The sequence below is a fragment of the Eutrigla gurnardus genome (genome assembly GCF_963514095.1).
Source record: "Eutrigla gurnardus genome assembly, chromosome: 22".
NCBI lineage: Eukaryota > Metazoa > Chordata > Actinopteri > Perciformes > Triglidae > Eutrigla > Eutrigla gurnardus.
Genome location: NC_139933.1, coordinates 4,340,389 through 4,356,536, shown reverse-complemented (window position 1 = coordinate 4,356,536; position 16,148 = coordinate 4,340,389). Strand labels below are relative to the sequence as shown.

The 16,148-nt window shown below is 45.5% G+C and overlaps 1 protein-coding gene across 8 annotated transcripts in view; it reads right to left on the bottom strand.

The window, feature by feature from the left end:
- The window catches only part of LOC311032917 (shisa family member 6), a 46,435-nt gene extending 32,019 nt beyond the window's left edge, over positions 1-14,416 (bottom strand). For all 8 annotated transcript variants that reach the window (XM_084040003.1, XM_084040008.1, XM_084040004.1 and 5 more), the window contains exons 1-4: positions 14,179-14,416; positions 12,875-13,851; positions 11,272-11,432; positions 6,648-6,749 (exon numbers count right to left, since the gene is read on the bottom strand). In XM_084040003.1, the coding sequence (XP_083896129.1) occupies positions 6,648-6,749; positions 11,272-11,432; positions 12,875-13,389 (778 nt within the window). In that variant the 5' untranslated portion in view covers positions 13,390-13,851; positions 14,179-14,416. The remainder of the gene's footprint in view (positions 1-6,647; positions 6,750-11,271; positions 11,433-12,874; positions 13,852-14,178) is intronic.
- Between the last annotated feature and the right edge of the window lie 1,732 nt (positions 14,417-16,148).

Sequence of the window (16,148 nt, the reverse complement as noted above, 5' to 3'; positions counted from 1 at the left end):
CTGTGCAGCGGGCAGCGTCTTGATTGATGCCGCGCATTAAGATTATGCCTCCCTGCCCAAAGCAAACATCGCAGCAGCCCCGTCGTCCCCGACTACCTGCCTGCAAGGACTCTCCGTCTCTTTTCACCTGCCAAACTCCTGCTCTCAAAACCCCCTTTCTTGTTTAACTCACTCAGATATTCCGTGTGAGCTACATTTCTTGCATTCCTCTGCCGTCTCAGATAGAAAGCCGTCTCTCTCTTCCCTCCCCCCCCCCAGCGTTACCTCGCTGCCAGACAAATAGCTCCACTTGTTTCAAAGTGGCCGCAACAGAAGGACAATGATAAGAGAGCTGTCTCCCCAACTGTCATTTCCTCTGTCTGCCCCACACATCTCACATCACTGTAATTGACTGCGGTGCATCTGGAGGTGCCACTGTTCCTCGGGAGTCTTGTCACGAACTGGAAAGGGCTGGCTTGTCATTCACTGACCTCGACGTGTTTGAGTTGTGGCGGTGTGTTTTCCTAAAGTGCTACGAGGCGTTTGTCTCATGTGTTCATACCCGGGGAAAGTCATTAACTCGGTTCTCGACTAAAGGACGCCGAGGACCGCTGCTGAGCTGTGCAAATGAAGGGGGGAAGAAAAGTGTCAGCAAGTCGTTAACAAAGGCTCTCCTGCCTGCTCGGTGAATGATAAAACAAGGTGCGTTAATCTAACTCTGTATGTGTCGTCCTGGCATCGCCTCCATTCAGTAGAGGGCGCTCCAGCGACAGGGCGGGGGATGGAGACGTGTCTTCCTGCTAATGAGTGGCGTGGCCACCCGGCCCTGCGCTCTCTGGGACCGCATTAACGCCGTCTTATAGGTGATTCTGCAGAGTGCTGAGCCAGCAGGTCGGCCGTGCCTCCTCCCCTGAACCTGGCCATCAGTTCCTTTGGAGCTGTCAGTCAGAAACAGACGTGAGGCAGCCGGGCTGCATTTTTCAGCCACTCAAACTGATTTGGGGGGCACAGATTGCTCCCTGCAGTTGGTCTCAAAGAGGACTTTTTTTTTTTATTCAGTGAGGGAAGAAAAGAAATGATTGAGAGCAAGCAGCAGTCAGCTCTTATCAGCGCAGACACATCTTTAAAGAGACTTTTGGGATGTCTAATGTGATCAAGATTAGCTGTTTAGAAAGTAATCAATTCTCAAATTAACTATTTGTCAAAGCAGACAGAAAATATGTTTGTTTTCCTGTTGTTTTACATACAAATCAATGACCCTTATCTTTAATAATTTAATACAAACCTAAGTATTCATTTACAAATGTTGCATCATCAAGGTTTCATCTGGAAACTGTCATGATTTTTTTTTTTAGTTTGTTTTTGAGCTTCTGTCTGTCTCTTGCGTTTGGTGTCGTTGGTTTCCTGTTTTAGTTTGTAGTCCTTCTGTCTTTTGTCGTAATGCTTTACTTCCTGTTGTTTCAGTTTCCCTCCTTTTTTCTGTGTATCAGTGTGTGTGTGTGTGTGTGTGTGTGTGTGTGTGTGTGTGTGTGTGTCTCCTGTGTGTTCCCTTTGATGTTGGGTTATTCACACCAGCTGTACATTTTCTTTCCTGTTTTGATTATTCTCGTTCCTTTTTTAGTTTAGTTTTTTTTGCAAGCTTGTATTTAATAAAACTTTAGTTCATATTTACTTTTGGGTCCTGAACTCTTTTCCTCCGCCCAAAAAAGGGGGAATATCACTTAAATAGCATAAATAAAGTACATTGACTAAATTACTAAATTGCTTTTGGAATGAAAAAAGCAATTGAATCCTTCCTTCTGGCTTAAAATACTGGGTGTATGTTTCCTAGCCAGCGTTTCTATAAATGATGCATTTGCAATGATTAGAATACATAATGCAGGGATTGCACATTTCTTGCTTAAACTTAAACTTAATGTTCACATCCCGACTATGGAGGTTGTGCTAAAGTTTGTGTCGGAAGCAGTTCTGAACTTTCCTTAAACATCATAAACATCCCTGCCTCTCCATAATAATGAGTTGAATATGATGAGAAACAGCAGCATGAACTAAAAACTGGTTTGTGGAGCTGACAGAATAAAAGCAAGGCTTCAAACTAACGACATGTGTTGTAGCGTGGACCAACAGTAAACGTCGATTTAATCCTGCGGTCAAACGCTCACGAGGGGAAAACAAAATTTGCTAGAAAATGTGAGTTTTGCATGAGAGATTTAATATTCCGTCTCTGGTTGGATGAGACCCGGAGCTGTTTGTCGTCACAGGAATCCGCTCCTGTCTGGTTCCTCCTCGTACCTTAAACAACACCGAGGTTCTTTCACACGCAGATGTTCTCATCTTCCACCCGGAGTGTTGATTACGCGGCCTGCAAATGATGATCCCGCCGATGGGCTTGTTGTTCAGCGGCATCCGATTCATTCAGAGGAAACGGGAAGACGACTGTTTTATAATCAGAGGGAAGTGCCGAGACGCAGAGAGGGGCCTTTTTTAGTTCTTCACCAAAGGTAAACAAAAAAGGGACAAATGAGAGGCAAACAGCTGTTCGGAGGCTCCAGCAGAAAGAGTGATTGGTGTTTGCTCGGTTGGATCCCGTCCCTCGATGGTCCCTACGGCGTCTTAGCACCGCCGTTGTACAGTACAACTCGCTGCATAAGGCGCTCGCCAATTAGTGGCTCGAGCGCTCGTTAATGTGCTGAAATTGGACAGTAAATCGAAAAAGTTGTGCGATAACGTCCCCCGCTAATTCTGCTGCTACATCGCCCCTATCCACCATCCCAGACACATCATATTCATAAAAAACAATAATTGCCTGCCACGGAAAAACCAATTTGACTTCCTACACAGGGTCGAATTAAAAAGTTGTGCTTGGCGAGGTAATGAAGTATGACACACGCTAAGTCAAGGATGGAGTCTGTGTCTGAAGTAATCACTTCTTCGGGATTCTGCGGATTTCATGTCAACAAGACCGACATATGGGGAAATAATTCAGATGGACACATTCAGCCAATAACAGCTGGAAAGCAGGGGTTTTTTAATGCGGTATTACATTTGCGATGCGTGCCGTCTCAGGTGGAACCTTCCGATCAATCAGGGTTTAATCCAGCAGCATAAGAAGGCAGCGATTCTCAATCCAAACCCCCGTCTTTGCTGGTCTTCAAATGTGTGTGACGACGTGACAGTGATTTACTGGGCAGGGTTTCACTCTGTGACAGGGAGTAAATAGAGAAAATACACAGCAGTTCTTCTGTGACGGGAATAATTAATATAAGGCTGCGATTGGGATTCGGTCTACGTCTACAACAAGGGGAAGCAAAGTCACTCCGGGTTCCTCTTATCTGTCACTCTGAAGCTTCAAAACTATACTAAAGTATACTAAGTACACACACACACACACACACACACACACACACACACACTGCATTAGTGCGAGTCCTCATTAGCTTGGCTCAGTTTGACAGAAACCTCAACCTCGCTGCCTCCTAATTTTGGAAGAGGTCAACAGGTCACACCGGAGCAGAGGCATGTGTTCATGTGGACAGGTGGAAGAAGGTAAGCAGCTGCGCATGCTAAATCCAGTTTAGCATTATTAAAATATTTTGTCACTCTGGGGGGGAAAAAGCCGAGGCTGGAGTTTGGAGGAATTTTTGAAAAACACAAGTAACAAACCAACGTGATCTCATTCAAATCTTCCCCAAAAGGGAGAAAAAGAACAAATTCCACAAAAGCTTGTCACATCGCTCTTCTACCATCTGAGAGAAGACTATGAGGTGTGATCATTCAGAATCCTACAACAGATATTTACTGATGCTGTCTTGTTCTTGAGTTGCTTTTTTAAAAAAGCACTTGTGAAGTTTTCTCATTATTACATTTTACATGTTATCTGTCCCAAATTGTGTTGGTTTCCTCTCACGTTTAACATCTGAAATGTGTTTATTTCACACATGCCATGAAAATAAACACATGACTTTACTAAACACAAATATCCAAGTGGATTTCCTTTATGTGAACAAACACAGTAGATAAAATAAATCAATGTCAATAATCCATAATCATCTAGCTGGAGAGGAACATTTCCATCCTTCATCTTCATCATCATCTCCCCCCCAAAGAAGAAACAGAATGAAACAGAATGTTGATGATTGTTTGGGGGTGTGTGCACATGAACAGCGTTGTGAAATGGAGCCCCTCTGAGGATGAAAACAAGCAAATAGGAAAACTATATTTCTTCCCACTATTCTGTAGATAAGACTGCTCCATTACTCTTAGTGACAGATACAAAATTATGTTTTCATACAACTCCACTTTCCAGGGGCGGTGACCGTTTTAAATACGATTTTTTATGAAAAAAAAAGCCCTACATAACTACATAGTTATGTTTAGGCTACAAAACATGGCTTTTAGTAATAAAAAAATATGGTATGGCTTAAAATGACTATGAAACTGAAACAAAGCCTACTTTTAGGACCCTAACTAATAATTTAATTCCATTCCTATGAAGAGACACAGATGAAAACTGGAACTAGAGATGGCCCCAACAAGTTCATGACTTGCTGAAAGGCATTTTGGGAAATGTAGGACACCGCTAACTAAAGTAGACTCACGCGGGGGGGTTAGCTGAGGGGAAGGTTACTTCACCCCAAAAAAAGTTCCATTAATTAAAACAAACTCTAACACACACATGGCAGATCTCATTTAGAGCTTCAGCAACACTCTGACCTCACCTGTCCTCCCCAAGGGCCACGCTGCAACACACACACACACACACACACACACACACACACACACACACACACACACACACACACACACACACACACAACATGCCATATAATTAACAACCAAACACACTTTCCGCCTGTATAATTAAGCAAGCAGGCCCTCCGCAGCCAGAGGACTCCATCCTGACTCCTGAACCTCGTTCTGTCCTTTTCTACTAAACAACTGGACAGAAGACAACATCTGTCTCCAGATTCATGTGGAAAGAGAGGTTTTTTTCCACTGACTGATCAGTGAGTGTGTATTTGCGGCGTTGTAACTGCCAGAGCAAACAAAGCTGTGCAAACCTCTTCAAAAAAAACATAATGAACCTCACTGTGATTTGAATTCAACCGGACTGTTTACTCGCCGTTCACCTCCACGTCGAAATCCACAGCCGCAGATTTTTTGGGATTATATTCATAAAGCAAACAGTGTGTTGTTAGACACGCTGAACGTACTGCAGGTGGGAGCTATTTATATCCGTCAATCAATCAAAGCGAGGAGAGCGGTTTTATGGAGCTTTGTGGATCCATGGAGTGGTTGTGAAGATGAGAGAGCGGGGGAGGTGGTTTGGTTAAACTGTTCATTTCCCTCCGTTGCCCTCGAGTGATGGGAACAGTATGAAATGCTGAAGATCCAACCAACAATAGCAAACTTCACAACAGCGTTTTCATTGATTTTAGGAGTCTAGATTCTGTAATAACGGCCTCTGGGCACGTCCAACGTGGAGAGAAGGATACTGTTAAGGAAGTCTCTTTCTTTCTTTCTTTTTTGCAAGAAATCTTAGTGTCAGCAGGCCTTTTCCAAGATCTCAATCTGTCGCGTTTCGTTTGTTTTTGCATCGGAGGAATCAAAAGGCTTCCCGCTGCAAGAAAACACAGATTCCACCACACAGATGCTGAACGCTAAACCTCACCCCATGCTGTTGTTGTGACAAGTATATAGTGGGGATGCCAGAGTGATGCTGTTATGATCTTTAAACAGAGGGGGGGGGGATCTTTAGAAAAGATCGGGATTCATAAAACTTAATCGTATTGTTTTTTACACAAAACCTGGTAAACATGTAAATGATAAATCCGATGGTTCCAAGTGGAGAGAAGCTTCACTTGGATGCGACGCCACACATGCCCGATCAACACCCGACATCGATTTATTAAAGCACCCAAGCAGCCATCAGCTGCTGCCGTTAGGTTGATGAGCAGGGAATCCGGGAGGAAGAGGAGGAGGAGGAGAGGAGGAGGAGGCGTGGAAACACACTTTTATGCAGCCGAGGAACCGATCGACATTGGAAATGATGCAGATTTTCACTAAAGCAGTCAGCCACCATGAAACATTACAAGCGTTCTCCATTTGGCACAAACACGTTCAATTAAACATTTGAAAGCACTATCAGGTAAAGAAGTTCACCTCGCAACCCCCCCGAGCTGACACACACACACACACACACACACACACACACACACACACACACACACACACACACACACACACACACACACACAGACTGATTTGTGGAGCCAAATGGATGGGAATAAATCACAAGAACTCGGCCAACATGGCTGCATACTAATCAGTGTATTACCCATGGGAAAACTTCCCCCTGACTAATGGCTTCGTGTGTGTGTGTGTGTGTGTGTGTGTGTGTGTGTGTGTGTGTGTGTGTGTGTGTGTGTGTGTGTCACCTTGCCTTCACCCATCTGTAGCAGTAATTGTGTGTTTGCTTCGTGTTTATTTGCAAAATGCAGAGGTTGAATAGCTCGAGGGGGTTGAATGAATGTCTTGTTTATCGTCTCCATACTGCGAGCGGAACGCTACGCAGGTTGCGTTCGCATTCAGCAGGTTTTGCAACGCCGCGCCGACAGATAAGCGTTAAATTCAATCTGTCGTGGCGGGAAGAAAAGAAAGTACTTTACCTTTCTGGTGACCCCGACCCAACGTCACGAAACCGGACGAGATGAAGTTGTGAAGGTCAGCGCCGCCACTGCTGCGGATACTCTCCTTCCCATAGTGGAGACCTGTTCACACACACACACACACACACATTCAATCATTCATTTATTCATTTTAAGGTGTATTTTTGGATGTTTAAATTTATGGAAGAAAAGAAGTTGAGGATCAAATCGTTTTGGAGACCCCCTGCAGTAAGTCGGACCGGGTCCGGGACCCCCTGTTGAAGATCTCTGCTCTAAAACCATCTCATGTACAAAGATCAGGATTCCAGAGCCAAAGACTCGGAGCTCTGAGACAACAGGCTGGCTTTGGAGACTCGTTTTCTACTTTAACTACTAAAATAATATCAAACGACATCAAGAGAAAAAGCTTAGTGTCGCCATCAACAGTTTCTCTGAACATAATCGGCAGCTTTTATCAGGAAAAAGCTCAAAATGACGTAACAAGGTTTCTTTTCATGGTGTCAACCTCTCTTTCTCCATGAAAGCAACCGTAGTGCAACGATCCAATGAAAAAAAAAAAAAGCAATATGTTTCAACCGCCCACATACCGGTGCACTTTGAACTCAATCCCACCTCTGCCTGCTTGCTGTCATGCTGCAGATAGAGTACACGCTGGGCTTGTTTCCCCATTCAATCAGCGATGCCGCGTTGACACGCACGCCATTGTTGTCTTCCTTTGTCGGGGCTCCGTCATTGGGAAGCCACTCCACGAACCCCACTGCGACAAAGTGAGAGACCCTTCAAAAGCAATCCCCTCCTTTTTTCTTTGCTCCCGTTCCCAGCTCATTAAGGTGAGGGAGCATGAAGAGCCTGCAGGGGGAACGCTACGCATTATGAATTTATCGTCCTTGATACAAAGAAAATCGTGACTTTCACCTCAACGACGTGCATCGGAAATGAACGGGGCGCCGCTGAGGATTCATATGGTAATACTTTTTTAATCAGACGTCTTCGCCGGACACCTACACCTCTGAATTACCTCTGAGAGTGGGGGAAAAAGTGAATAATAAGATAATTATATCATGAACCGGGCTGGATGTGGGACCGCGTGGCTGGCATCGGGGAGGTTATCCCACTCCAAGGTCGATTAAGCTTTAACACAAGGAAGCCAGAGGTAATTCACATGCTTTACTAATTTTATGGCATTAGATATAGATGGTGATTGGCTGGAGTGGATGTGGAGCTGTATACATCGTCACGATGAAGTCATTGAACTCATCGTATATGTGGGATAAGTGCCAGAGCTTTTTCCAAATGCCATCTTAGCAAAGACGTGCCGCTTCTTTTCCTGAACCCTGCTCCTGCCCTCTCGTGAAGCTAATGGTCTCAGTGCAAAGTCCTGATCCACGTTGGCCCATAATTAACTGGTCCTGCCTCTGGAAAGAGATGCTGACGGGTCCCACACCTGAACCCTCCTCACACATGTAGACTCAGGAGGGGGGCCAAAGGTCCAGCTGTATAATAAGGGCCAATGATGAGATCTAGGGGTGGGAGACAATTAGGAGAGGTCTCTCAGATGCTGAGCTTTAACACAGGTGCACCCGGGAGGAAGCTTTCTATTAAACATGTTGATGCAGTCAGCATAGAAATGCAGCTTTAACATGTGGGTGATGATTATTTGGCCAATGGGGAGCCGGCGAGGTCACGCTAGAGACGTTGTAGCTGCACACTTTAACAATTAATTGGGAGGATGCAGACAGCGGGGGGAGGGGTGTGTGTGTGTGTGTGTGTGTGTGTGTGTGTGTGTGTGTGTGTGTGATAGAGAGAGAGCAAGAGAGAGAGAGAATATGATTATAAAAGTGCCTTTCGGGGAATAATTAATTAAATCACTGTTTTGTTATTTCGGCAAAACTTCTTGTTTGGGTAACTCACTACACACACACACACACACACACACACACACACACACACACACACACACACACACACACACACACACACACGCACAAAGCTGTGTGCTTTGAAAAATATCTGAAGGTCATGTCAAAGCTGCTAAATAGCTGAAAATGTTATTCTATCATCACGACCTGTAATTTTCCACAGCGGCTGACCTTTAAACACAGGAGGCTGCTCATCTCAAACAAAATGAGCCGACTGCTCAGAAGCCGTCCGATGCTGTGAAAAAAAAAAAACCCAGACCGGCTGAATGAGCATCCACGCTAACATCCTCACTTCTCTCTGAGAACCCATTCTGATTATTATTTGGCGACAAACACCCCAGAACTCATAGCGTCTGTTCTTTTTTCTTCTTTTTGAAGACGTGCGGTTTCTGTTGAGTAACAGAAACAGAGGAAACAGAAACACCTGAAGAGTATATTTCACCATTTTGTGCATTAAGAAAGTCAGAGAGCAAACCAAGCAAAAGGCAAAAAAAAAAAAAAAGGGGCAAATCTATGCCTGTGGCTCGTGGTAAATAAATCAACTTCATCTGAAGAGAGCTGTGGGCCAAACTGCATTACTCAGAGAAGGGTTATTGTTTACTTTAACCAAAGGCAAACTCCTATAAAGGTATCTCTTCCTCCCCTTTCAAGGTCTGCTCCTTGTTGTGGCCGCGGGGCCGCTCGTTGTTTACACCCCCGACCTAAAAGAGGATCCCAGGCCGCCGCGACAATGCAGAGTGGCTACGAATAAAAATAGCAGCACATGCGCTGGTATCATATTATGCTGTCTGTACTGTTTTGCTTCAGGCTCTGCTTTTTTTTGTTGGAATGTATTGTTCTGAAAATGCAAAGGGGAAGTTTTGCAGTGCACCAAGGGTGTCTCTACATAATGTGAAGGAATTAAATGTCTTTTTAGAATTGGTCGTGTGATGAGGATCATCGCAAGAAATGGATGTTATTCCCACTCTGGACATAAGTTGATGGGATCTCTCCACCTGATTTAAAGGGTCTGAAACATCCTCTGGATGTGAAGAGCCGTTCTTAGCGGTGATGGCTCCAGCCAAGGACCCTCTCCTCAAGAGGCCTGCCTCCCAGCTCTGTGCCAAATGGACATTTAGGATGCACATGAATATGCATTTTCTATGAGTTTCTACGACACCTTGGAGGTTTACACGCACACATTAACCATGCCTTCACCCCGGCTCCCACGACCTCTCATGTCCGCCCCCATCAGGACCACAGTTTAACCCCGATCCGGTAGTCGCGTTTCTGTTTTTGCTGTCATTGTGTGAAAGCAGGCAAAATAGTCCCGGCCAAGCAGGGACTAATAAAGACAGATAAGCTGATGGCCGACCTTTACTGAACATAAATGCATGCAAGGTCGTACCGAAGGCCGTGTTTAAACCCTTGCATGGTCGGCTAGTGGCCGTTAGAATAGACCGATGAAGCATGATGAATGAGGGAGACACTAATTGAATGGATAAAGACGGAGGTTGCAACCAAAACGTCGCAAGTATTTGATAGAAAACCGTCCAACTTTCCATGAAACACAGGCGTCTGCAAACAACAAAGTATGTAAAATCTATTATTTACACCACGCCGGAATATTTCTGCTGTCCTGTCGCTCCGTTGAACCATGACAACCACACAGCAGCGGGAGCTGTGATGTTTGGATATCAATAATAATGCTATTTTACATACTGTTATGGCTGTTAACCCCGTAGTACACCGCTGCCCGAGACAACAGAAAGCCATTCATAAACATCTTAATATCTGATGGATCAAACGAGGAGCTGATGAGGGTGCGATGTTTTATGTGCATTCTGCTCACATGATATTCCTATAAACAGGAATCCTGTGAGCAGAATGGAAGTAAGGAACAGCAGAGAAATATTCTGTCTGAATATGTAAACCAATGTACGAAACTATGTCTCTCCAAAATGTCAACTTTTCATGAGGCCTGTTTTCATGTTTTTTCTCAGATAGTCTAAAACTGAAGGATGATTTCTCAACCCATAAAGGAAAAAAAAGCCCAAAATGGGCAGATTTGGAGATACGTGTTTTGGACCTTTGGACCTTTGGACCAATATCAGTTGTATGTAAATCTGTTCATAAGTCTTCGTTAAAGTGAGCCAGGTAGCAGGTGGACTCCTTCTTTATTCATCCTCCACTTTTGTTTCCGCTTTTCTTTCTATCTCGACGACTCCTTTGTGTTCCTAATATCTCATTATTTCCCATCTGTGTCCGTCTCCCTGAGGCTCCTTCCATCCCATCACACCTGCTTTGCTGAGGAAACCCTGCTGGCTCTGACTCTCCTCCCCTGGACACCCCACGTTTTCTCCAGTTTCCGGCCCGTATTAGCAATCGCCGCTCCCCGCCTGTAAATTGAGGGGGTTAAATCACGGCGTGTGATTCACCCAGTTGAGTGACGGCGAGGCCATCACTCCCAGCCTCGTATGACCGCGCTACCTTCGCCAGCCTCTAATTATCCCTGTCGCTCTCTCCCTCGCTCAAATCCGATGATTACTGGATGTGAACATCGGAGATTACGCTGCTGAAGGGGTTAGCGCAGTGGGTGCAGAATATTTTTGCACACAAATAATCAATGCGATCGCAAATGCTTTACATCAACACACCGAGAGTGATTGTGGTGATGGGACTAACGGTCATAAAGTAGTGGACATGGGGGAGAGGAGATGACTTACCATGGTTGGATTTGGAGGCGTGAACAGGGGTGTAGTGGTTCTTGGATGAGGTCCTGACCGGCGTGTTGTCTTTGGGCGATCCGTTCATGGCAGCAAAATTCTCACAGTCGTATTGCGATATGGGGATGGGCCCCTGCTGCCTCAGGATGTCTGCAAGGGCCCTGGAAAAAAAAACAAGATACGACTGTGAATATGGCACCATGTTTCTCTTCATATACAGCTTTTTTCTCTCTCCCAGTGCAGCTGAGCTAACAGCATGTCTGGTTCAGCAAGCCAAATGGCTGCTAATTGTTAAGACAGTGTTGTGCTATTACGGGGTAATTCACGGCTGCTCTATTTTTCTTTGTTTTTATATCTGGGAACATGACGAATGTTCATTTGCGAGAGGAACAACGTTGGATGTGCGAGCATCTTGTCTAATTGGGTTGAATTTGAATGTTTTTCAGACGGCACCAGGTGCGTATGGAAGGATGGAGCCCTCCGGGGAGGAGAGTGGAAGAGAGGGAGAAGCAATCATGATGAAAGAAAGTTCAAAAAGTGTTTGTTTGCTTTTTTTTCTGCCATTGCTTTTGAAAAAAAGGAAATCAAATTACTTTCGCAGCACTGCAGCAGCTCAAAGCTTTTTTTTATACGACAAATGCATCATCGACCGTAACCTTTGCTTTTAAATTAATATTTTACCTTCCTCCCTCTCCGTCGTGGTCCTTATTGAATGTGCAGCGGTGCATGCATGTCACACGACCTTGATACAGCCTAACGTTAACACTATCCATTATTCACACTCTTAAGATTGCTCAAGTGTTGAATAATGCATCCAATAAAAAAAAAAAAAGCTATTCAATCTTGAGGAAATAATGTGTGTCAGCATTTGTTCTGTGATGTAAGGTCCGGGTGTAGAACATGAGGTCTGCTCTTGTGTGATGATTCTCATACGCTGAAGCCCCAGGAGGAAACCGGGGGCAACCGAGGGGGGGGGGTGAGATGCAATTATTCACAATGGTATCTCCCATCTCTGCTAAAGATTCTTGTCAAATCTCCACCTGATCACACCGGACAGCTGATGTGCTGATATGAAGGGGGGGGGGGGGGGGGGAGGCACTTGATTGCCAAATATCTGGGATGATTCAAACGATGCAAGACGCCATTTTAATCTCAGCTTGATGGGGGAAAAAATAATGTTTCTCTGCCATAACAAACATCCAGGATAACTGTTGGCCATCCCTCCTTTTTACTCCCACACATAACAGATGCTCACTCTCTCTCTCTCTCTCTCTCACCAGGCCACCACATCACGGTAAATATCTTCCACATCGTACACTTCATCCACTGCAAATCTTATAGAATATGATCTGAAAAGTTCCTCTCAGTTCCACCACAGTAAAGAAACACAGTCATGTATGATGATACACTGGAAACGACTGCATTAAACATGACTGGATGAGTCTTGACCTTTGACCCTTGCCTGCAGAGAGGTATATCTCTATCAGCGAATGATGAGCTCTCATCAGATACGACACTTTGCTTCTTTACTATATTTCTAAGAATTAATTTCATACATATTTGTACACTTAATTATCACATAATATATCTCTGCTTTACTCACCTATGAATATTCATTTCCTGAGGCGGCTCCGTGGCTTTGTCATAGGCAACTTTCACCGACACTCCCAACACTATGATGAAGGCGATGATCCCACAGGTGATATAGACCGCCGTGTTGGTCTGATCCATGCTCGGGTCGTACGTCTCGCCGGTCGGGATGGGCGACGGGGTGGCCGTCTGCACCCACACCGGCGTCTGGTAGTTCTTGCAGGCTTTCTGGTCGAGGCGATCCTTCTTGTACTCGCAGCAGAAGCGCAGGTAGCACGTCCCGCAGCAGTAGCGGTGGTTCGTGTTGTTGCACTCGAACAGCTTGTCGTACTGCCCGCTCACGTCGTAGTAGCCCAGGCATGTGTCGTGGTTGCTGGCGGGCGCCGGCTGCGGGGCGACCGTGGGGACCGCGGTGGCTTTGGGAGGCTTCCTGGGCAGCTGCTTGTTCTTTTTGCCGCCCGTCGCGGCGCTCAGCACGTACAGCGGGTCCATGTATATCAGCAGCAACAAAAGGTGCCGTATCCCCATGGTAGTGTGAAGAACTCAAGTCTTACGGGGGTTTTTTTTTTGTGGCAAAGACACTTCAACTCTGGTTGAACATGGAAGGTTTTTTTTTTTTTTTTTTAGTCTTGCGCAAGTTTCGCCACCGAGTCTTCCCCGACGCGCTCGTTCCCCGGTGCCGCCGTCATGCTGAACGCAACTCTGTGGAGACGGTTGTCAAGGAGCATTTCTCGCTTCTTCTTCTTCTTCTTCTTCTTCTTCTTCTTCTTATGATGCAGTGGACGGACTAAAGCCCATCGCGACCCACCGGGGAGCCGTGGCAGGAGAGCACCATAACCCGAACCGAGAGAGGAGCCGACACTGCCCGGGCTCTGCGCGCTCTCCCCTCGGCTGAGCGGCGCGTAGAGAGCCGCGCTGCGTCGCTGTCCAAGGTGCTGAATCCTGGAGCCCGAGTCCAGTCAGTTCTGCTTCTGCGGAATCGAAGTTGGGCTGGAAGGGGAACAAATGATGGGCTCATTAGGTATTATCCTCACGTCAGAGACACGTCATTAACTCATCAGCAGGCTGCTGCCGTTAGGAACACATTTCGAAGTTATTCTCGCAATTTTTTTGTTGTTGTTGCTCGACGCGTTCAACTTGGTGACGCGACACCCACACGGCGCTCATATCTACCACATGAACGCGGCGTGTTCTCTTCATGCGGAGCATTCGGACCTAGTTAATGATTTCAAATCTAATTCGCAGAGATTATTATTATTTTTGTGTTTTTTTTCTCGCCATATTCAAAGAGTGGGAGTGTGAAAACGCCATGCCTACCTCGGTTCGGATACCCGCTGGGGAGTTGCTCTCTGTCTGGGTCTCCGCAAGTGAGGAGAATATCTGAGCTGTGAACACCCCTCTCTCCCCCTCCTCCCCCATTCGCTCTCTCTCTCTCTCTCTCTCTCTCTCTCTACTTCTTTTCTCCCCCTTCTCGGTATGCTCCCTCCCACCATCTCTTACATCATTTCAGTGCTGGCGTCAGTACTCAGTCAAGTAAAGGTAAATTGCACCCCCTCTCCCCCCAAAAATACATAAATACACAAACAAACAAGACCTAAGAAAGCAGACACATCTACATGAAACCTGTCTGTCTTAACAACCGCATGTTTATTCACGTTCATAATTTGCTGGACCTTTTTGTCCAGCTGGCTTTTCATCACGTTGCACTTTACATGCCCATAAAGCATCGTTTTCAGAAGGAACCGGTCGTTTGGCTGAGCTTCCTCGGTTAATACACTCATTATTCCAGATAAAGTAGTGCATGTTGGTTCGTAGCCAAGCCACAGCAGCACCTGGGGGGGATTGTGGAGAACCAGTGGAGCCAAATGTCCAGTCAGGTGTGTTTCAACACGGCCACGTGTAGCACACTCCTACACACAGCTCTGATGCTCTTCTTCTGTCGCTACTTGAAAACCAATGTATATTTATGAGTCATTATTTCCAGGTAAACTAATGAACACGGTTAGATGGGAGGACCTCGCCAGTGTTGGACCTGGTTTTGCAAGACAAACTCTCAGTATACGAGGCCGACGCTGTCCGATTGCAGATTACCAAGGTTGTCCTGACGTCAGCAGCTGCAGAGAGGTGTGGAAGCTGCAGGTTGAGGGCGGGATGTAAATCAGAATGATCTGCTTTGGTTGGCAACGCATGCGACATGATGATCGTACAGCACATTGTTTGTTTTGTTTGGTTTTAGGATGTGAATAACCTGGAGGAAAAACATCTATCAGAAGGAAAATCCTGCATTTTCAGTATTCTTTTTTTAATGGAGGCTGTGGGTGTCGACTTCCAGCCAGCTCAAATAACCTCTTTGAAATAAAGCGAGATGGTGTCAGTCATGTGATTTAGGATGAAGGGTGTTGGGCGAGTCTCAAGCTTTGAGACCAACCTGAGACTCCCAACACTCATCTGTTGTAAATTCAGTTATGGCCTTTGAAAATTCACCACCACTCTGCTTGAAATCATTGCTAGGTTGGACGTGATCTGCTCCCCATGAACTGTTCCTGAAGATCTGAGGAGTGAGTTAGTATCAACCAATCAGGGGCTGCCATTATTCTTTATTTTCCCGATTGTCAATAAACATGGAAAAGACCAAAACCAGCAACAAATCTATATTTGATTGTGTGAGTGTGAAAGCCTGTTGTGTCTTCTTCCTGTGTGCCTCAGAGCTCAACTACTTTAAACACACATCAGTGAGCCACATTGTTGTTCTTACATGAACACACACTGGAGTCTATTTAGATCCCACATACACAGAAACCCTCACTAGAGCACCAAATATGGATGAATCAGCAGATAAAAATGCTTATCAAAAATGCTGTTTTAATGAGAAACTCTATATTTGAGCCCCCCTTTGAACCTATAGACCACATGCATCTGCAATACAAAGGCAAATTATTCTTTCTGTACAATCAAAAAGCTTCAAAAGTTGCCTGAATCCACCTCCATCAGCACCGTCTGTCAAAGCTTCGCAGGAACAGCCAGCGGTGCCAGATCGGATATCGCTGCTGCAGAGGAGGTCGCACAGCTGGCCGCCACCTTGCAATCATATCACATTGTTTTTATATAAAAAAAAAAACACACAAAGTACGGCTCGTCTATAAGCTGAAAGCAGAATTAGACTTCTCCTGACTGTGGCACTTTCCCTGCCGTCGTCCTAACCCTGCCTGCTTCCCCTCCAGAGGAAATACTGAAGGAAGGTGGAATGCCAGCTCTCATTAGAAAAGGGATTTCAAAAGCTCCCTGAC